Source organism: Crinia signifera, chromosome 8 (assembly GCF_055691185.1).
Source record: "Crinia signifera chromosome 8, ASM5569118v1, whole genome shotgun sequence".
Lineage (NCBI taxonomy): Eukaryota > Metazoa > Chordata > Amphibia > Anura > Myobatrachidae > Crinia > Crinia signifera.
This window is the reverse complement of record NC_139224.1, coordinates 171,223,478-171,231,178: the sequence shown is the minus strand read 5'-3', so window position 1 is coordinate 171,231,178 and position 7,701 is coordinate 171,223,478. Positions and strand designations below refer to the sequence as shown.

Sequence of the window (7,701 nt, the reverse complement as noted above, 5' to 3'; positions counted from 1 at the left end):
TCTGTGAGGAGACCTGGAAAATATGCACTGCGTGGGGGTCCTGAGGAACGACTTTGAGAACCTGTGTTCTAGAAGGTGCTAAAATAAACAAATAAATATAATCTTGGTTGCTACGGGCAACATCCCATGTACAACAGAGCGCACGCCTTAGTAAGTGTAGCCCATAGTCTTCCCAGTAGAATAGATATTGTAGTTTTATAAAGATCTCCCATGTAAAGTGTATAGTTATATTCTGTGCAGCCATACATTAATTCAGCTGAATAGATACCAGTTGTGACCACTAGGTGGAGACATCTGACCTCGTATTATTTAGTAGCAGGCCTTGTTTTTCAGGCTCCTGCGGTGCCACATACATTACTGTACGCAGAATAAACCAATTCAGTATAAATATGATATCATTTCTATGGCTGTGCCTTGTTATCAAGTGATGTAAATAGGTTAATTGTAGCGCATAAATCACAGCATGTAACAAATGTTCTACAGCCTCTATATAGATAAGTGCGAGGCAACCTGTGGCTCCGCAGCTGGTGTAGAACTACTAGTCCCAGCATGTCCACGCACGGATAGCTAAGGGCATATACAAAATTAGATACAGACAATATAACTGTTTAGTAGATATAAAGATGGTTCCTAAAACACAGTGCGAGGGAAATCTGTGCAATATAGATAATAAACTAGGATCTTGCTTAATCCAGAATCAACATTTTATAGATAAAGGAAAGTTTTCTAAATGTATCTACAGAGTATGATGATACCCGGCTGCAACAATGTATCCACAGAGTATACTGATACCCGGCTGCAACAATGTATCCACAGAGTATGATGATACCCAGACTGCAACAATGTATCCACATAGTATACTGATACAGAGGCTGCAACAATGTATCCACAGAGTATGATGATGATAACCGGCTGCAACAATGTATCCACATAGTATACTGATACAGAGGCTGCAACAATGTATCCACAGAGTATACTGATACCCGGCTGCAACAATGTATCCACAGAGTATGATGATACCCGGCTGCAACAATGTATCCACAGAGTATGATGATACCCGGCTGCAACAATGTATCCACAGAGTGTACTGATACCCAGGCTGTAACAACAGAGTGTACTGATACCCAGGCTGTAACAATGCATCCACAGAGTATACTGATACCCAGGCTGTAACAATGTATCCACAGAGTATACTGTTACCCAGGCTGCAACAATGTATCCACAGAGTATGATGATACCCGGCTGCAACAATGTATCCACAGAGTATGATGATACCCGGCTGCAACAATGTATCCACAGAGTATACGGATACCCAGGCTGCAACAATGTATCCACAGAGTATACGGATACCCAGGCTGCAACAAAGTATCGACAGAGTATACTGATACCCAAGCTGCAACAATGTATCCACAGAGTATAATGATATCCAGGCTGTAACAATGTATCCACAGAGTATAATGATACACTGGCTGCAACAATGTATCCACAGAGTACGATGGTACACAGGCTGCAACAATGTATCCAGAGAGTATAATGATACCCAGGCTGCAACAATGCATCTACAGAGTATAATGATACCCAAGCTGCAACAATGTATCCACAGAGTATAATGATATCCAGGCTGTAACAATGTATCCACAGAGTATAATGATAGCCTGGCTGCAGTAATGTATCAACAGAGTGTAATGATGCCCGACTGCAACAATGTATCCACAGCGTATAATGATACACAGGCTGCAACAATGTATCCACAGAGTAAAATGATACCCAGGCTGTAACAATGTATCCACAGAGTATAATGATACACTGGCTGCAACAATGTATCCACAGAGTACGATGGTACACAGGCTGCAACAATGTATCCAGAGAGTATAATGATACCCAGGCTGTAACAATGTATCCACAGAGTATAATGATACCCAGGCTGCAACAATGTATCCACAGAGTATAATGATACACTGGCTGCAACAATGTATCCACAGAGTACGATGGTACACAGCTGCAACAATGTATCCAGAGAGTATAATGACACCCAGGCTGCAACAATGTATCCAGAGAGTATAATGATACCCAGGCTGCAACAATGTATCCACAGAGTATAATGATACCCAGGCTGTAACAATGTATCCACAGAGTATAATGATACACTGGCTGCAACAATGTATCCAGAGTACGATGGTACCCAGGCTGCAACAATGTATCCACATAGTATAACGATATCCGGCTGCAACAATGCATCCACAGAGTATAATGATGCCCTGGCTGCAACAATGTATCCACAGAGTGTAATGATACCGGCTACAACAATGTATCCCCATAGTATACAGATACACTGGCTGCAACAATATATCCACATAGTATAATGATACCATGGCTGCAACAACGTATCCACAGAGTATAACGATACACTGGCTGCAACAATGCATCCACAGAGTATAATGATACACAGACTGCAGCAATGTATCCAGAGTATAATGATATCCAGCTGCATGCAACAATGTATCCACAGCGTATAATGATACCCTTGCTGCAACATTGTATCCACAGTGTGAAATGATACCCGGGCCGCAACAATGTATCCACATAGTATACAGATACACTGGCTGCAACAATGTATCCACATAGGATAAGAGTCCCCCCTCTGCAACAATGTATCCAGAGTATAATGATACCCTGTCTGCAACAATGTGTCCACAGAGTATACTGATACCCTGGCTGCAACAATGTATCTAAAGTGTATAATGATACCCTGGCTGCAACAGTGTATCCACTGAGTACAATGATGCCCAGACTGCAACAATGTATGAACAGAGTATAATGATGCCCAGACTGCAACAATGCATCCAGAGTACTGTATAATGATGCCCAGACTGCAACAATGCATCCAGAGTACTGTATAATGATGCCCAGACTGCAACAATTTATCCATAGTATAAATATGCCAAGCTGAAACAATGTATGAACAGAGTATAATGATACCCAGGCTGCAACAATGTATGAACAGAATATAAGGATACCCAGACTGCACCAATGTATGAGTGCACCAATGCTGTCAGTATAAATGTAACAGTTCTAAGCTAAAAAGTGAATCCTGGTCTGGAGATAATTGTTAAAGGCATTAACTGTTCATATATCACAGAAATGGGCAATATGCTCCTGACAGAGGACCTTATTCAGGCCCATTCGCTCACCCGCGCATTTTGCGTGCATTTGCAAATCAACCAGAATAACCCTCATAGTGCAACCTCCAACAATGCTGTATATGTGCGAAATGTGCACAATTCCTAGTACACCCAACACCTTGCACGTTTCGCTCACTTGCTTGTATTAAAAGGGGCATGGAAACTAGGGACTCAAAAGTAATTATGCCTCTGTACAAATCATTGGTTAGACCGCACCTCGAATACGGAGTACAATTCTGGGCCCCGCACTAGAAAAAGGACATCATAGAATTAGAAAAAATCCAAAGAAGAGCAACAAAGCTTATTAGGGGAATGGAGAATTTAAGCTACGAGGAGAGATTAAGCAATTTGGGAATATTTACACTAGAGAAGAGATGTTTAAGGGGGGACATGCTCAACATGTACAAATATATCAGGGGCCAATATAAGGAACTGTCAAACACCCTTTTTTCTGCTAGACAGGAATCTAGGATGCGAGGGCACGAGTTTAGATTAGAAGAAAGAAGATTTTGTTCCCTTAGAAGGAAAAAATTGTTTACAGTCAGAACAGTCAAACTTTGTAACTCTCTTCCTAGAGATGTGGTGTCGGCAGATAGAGAGGTGGTGTCGGCAGATAGAGAGGTGGTGTCGGCAGATAGAGAGGTGGTGTCGGCTGACACAATAAATACATTTAAAATAATGGGTACAAATAAGAATCATAATCTGTCTTCAAAAATATCAGAATACACTACGTATAACAAGGGATAAGCTATTAAAACCTAGGTTGAACTCGAATAAGTCTTTATACAGCCTTATCTACTATGTAACTATGATGTATATTATATAATGAAGTGATCCCTACTGTTATACATGAACAATCCCTTCTAATGTATATTATATAATAAAGCGCTCCCTACTGTTATTGTTTTATCAGAGATTCTTCATAAATTAGGACTTAACACGTACACGTCAAGTAACAGGTCACATGATATAACGACAAGGTATAGAATATCAGCAGACGCACACATGATGATGTCATGCTTTGTGATGCAATAGACTTATCAGATGATGTCATATCTTGTGATGATGCAAACATGAGGTGTTCTATTAATGGGTTGTGATGAATAGAAGATGACATCACTCAGTACTCACTTCAGGACACACGTTCCACCCTCTCATCAACAAGGACGATATCGGCTTTGGGATGGAATATCCGATGGGCGGTCGGATGTGATGGTACGCCATGTCAGCAGCGGCAGCAGCTAGACAGATATCAGACAGAAATACACCTCAGTAACACACCAGAGGACGACAAAGATGGCGGTGTAACTGGACAAATGCCCCACCAAACCCCAGGGCTTAGGGCCCAATTCAGTTTTGTTCCCTGGGCTGCGAATTTGCAGTCTGAGAGATAATCGGAGGGCCGCACATGCGCACAGTCCTTAGTGCGCATGCGCGAGTCCGCTCCAAATGCCAGTGCTCCCAAGCTGCTCGCTGCTTGATTGACAGCGGGTGACCAGTTGGGGGCATGCTGCAAGTGTTTTCTGGGTGCTCCCCAAAAAACACAGGAGGGAGGGCCGCTGATGATGTCCTTATCCCCATGGCCTTCATAGTGTCAAGTGAGTCCTGGCTCACTCAGCGCTGTAGCAGGCTGTGTTCGCAGCCGTGGTGGTTGTATATTGGTAGGGGCCCATGTTGAGGGGTGTGGCCAGTCTTCAGAGGGGGTGTGATCGGCCATCACAGAGGTTTGGCTAACCATTAAACATGCTTGCCTTGCTTCCTGGTATGGTCGGGTTCAGACTGACTTATTTCCGAAAGGCCGGGGGAAGGGCCTTTCAGAAATAAGTCAGTCTGAACCCGACCATACCTGGAAGGGCCCAGACAAGGCAGGTGTGTCCGGACCACTTGGGGGGAGGGTCATGGAGACCCTTAGAAGATCGATTCTGGGTCAAAGCTCCCAATTCTGGGAGCCATAGAACCATGTAATCCAGTCGTCATTTACCAGCAGCTGCGTGTTATGTACATGGTTGCACTAAAGATTTAGGGCCTTATTTTGGTTCATTCTTTCTGACAAAATCCTTCTTAGATGGGCAAAACCATGTGCACTGCAGGTGGGGCAGGTGTTACATGTGCAGAGAGAATTAGATTTGGGTGGGGTTTTACTTCAAAGTGAGATCTATATTGCAGTGTAAAAATAAAGCAGTCAGTATTTTACCTGCACAGAAACAAAATTACTCACCCAAATCTAATTCTCTCTGCACATGTTACATCTGCCCCCCCCTGCAGTGCACATGGTTTTGTCCATCTAAGAAGGATTTTGTCAGAAAGAATGAACCAAAATAAGGCCCTTAAATATCCGGTGCTTGTTACCTAGCAGGGCGCCAGATTTCCTACGCACTCTAACGTAGTGAAATCGCATCGCACATTGCATGGCTTTTTGTGGCGTGAGATGTGATCTCAGTAGTTAATATTGTAAACCACTCTCCACGTCACCCCGAATCGCCTCCTCCGACCTTTTCATACCCCCACTATCCACGTCGGCGTAGAGTAGATTTTATATAGTGTGGCGAGCCACCAAGTCCGAAGTGTGGCAAGAGGACGCGGAATACAAGTAAAGTAATCCGCTACGCTCGCCACACTATATAAAATCAACTCCACGCCAATGTGGATAGTGGGGGTGTGAAAAGGTCGAAGGACGCGTTCCGCCGCCGCTCACCTTGCTTCAGGGTGATGTGGAGAGTAGTGCTGTTTTAGGTGTTTTACCATATTAACTACTGAGATCTCATCTCACATTTTGCGCCACAAAAAAGGGCCATGTGATGCGACGTGCGATTTCACTCAGGGTGCAGTGAATAAATTAACTAAATTAACTACTGAGATGACATCGCATCGCACGCACCACAAGGCACAAAAAGCCATGCGATGCGCGACGCGATTTCACTATGCAGAATAGCCCACTAAGCAAATAGCTTAGTGTGCACCCTGCTAGGAAACAAGTACCAAATATCAATCAGTGTCTCTGTGTCTATTAGGACAGGAGCGATCACTATCAGAGCCCTCGGTGACCTTCTCAGACGTTTTCCTGGTGAGAGGATTTGGGAAGATATGAAGCTTTCTATCAGACACTTTAACGCTTGGTTAAAGAACTGGTGAGAGTTGGATGTGTCTGACCGGGCAGGGTGAGAGGTGGATGTGTCTGACTGGGCAGCTGTGACTCAGGATTATACTGAGGAATCTGTATCCTGGTACAAGGGCAACAGCGGGTCTTAGAGGTGGTCCGATGTTCATTCAATGACTACTTAAATTAATAAGGGAGATGACTGAAAGATATGTGAGATACCCACTAAGCACATTGCACAGTGTATTAGCAAGTTACTGATATAGGGTATTAAATGCTATAATTATAGACCACAGTATTAGGGAACAATACCCTACAGCAGTACTCAGATCGGAACGCTGTCATAATACTGACGCCGGCATCCTGACTAGCTGCAAAAAGACTGTTACCAGATATTGCTGAGGATGCCGCCTGGTCTGAATATGAACTGCCAGCATCCCGAAGGTGTGGTGCCAGGTTTAGGCAAGTAGGTAAGTATACGGTCAGGATGCCAGCGTCAGTATTGTGACCGCCAATACACCCACCGCCAGTCATCCTTTTGTATTGCTTTAACTCATATCAATGAATAGTTTAGGTCTCATAGCTACTACCAGGGGTGGACTGGTGGTGTGTCACAGCCCCGGCATTTATGTGGCTATGTGCGCCGTACTGTGACAAGGGGACCTGTGACATGCCACCAGGGACGAGCTGTGCAACTGCATGGGTGCCGCACAGTTTGTCAAAATGTTGCCTAAGGTGGATGGGTCCATCCTCCTCCAAGCATCTGTCCGTCCAGATCACCTGCGTGTCTGTCTGTCTGTCCTGGACTCCAGGGCAGACGGACAACTACAATACTTGTGTCAGATGCACAGCAGCAGCAACACCACCACCGTTAACTCCCCCTGATCCCCGGCTCCATGTCAGCTTTCCACGAGCCCCAAATCTATGGCAATTCCCTGTGGCAACGAGCATGAAATCCCCAGAGCATGTAAACCCCTCCCCCCCTGGCAACAAGCATGTCATAGGATCTCTTAGCCGCCCCGGTATATTTTATTGATAAATTGCGGTGATAAAAAAATCTATCGCTACAATAAGTGGCAACAAAAAGTCTGTTCTATCGTCACTCAATGATAAATAAGACCACAGATGGAGATGTAGTATCACCACAGATGGAGATGTAGTGTCACATGCATCTGTATGAAAGAACTTGGGGTCTATGACCATTGGTGATGAGTGTGGTTTAATACACAGGAAGGCAGCCGCTAATGGAAGGTTACATGAGAGGCCGTCTATGTGATGCTCTGATAGGCTGGACATTGATAGGAAGAGAGCGGGAAAGGTGGAACAAACAATAAGAAATGCATTATTAAATGTAACAGCACTGTGCCGACTCTGTCAGTAACCGCAAGGACAGTTGTTAGAAGTGATGAGAAAATAGCATGT

General features: G+C 44.2%; 1 protein-coding gene across 1 annotated transcript in view; it reads right to left on the bottom strand.

Annotated features, from left to right (window-relative positions):
- Positions 1-7,701, bottom strand: part of TNNI3K (TNNI3 interacting kinase) — a 178,083-nt gene that overhangs the window by 35,277 nt on the left and 135,105 nt on the right. The window contains exon 21 of the mRNA XM_083158252.1: positions 4,314-4,423. Within this exon, the coding sequence (XP_083014378.1) occupies positions 4,314-4,423 (110 nt within the window). The remainder of the gene's footprint in view (positions 1-4,313; positions 4,424-7,701) is intronic.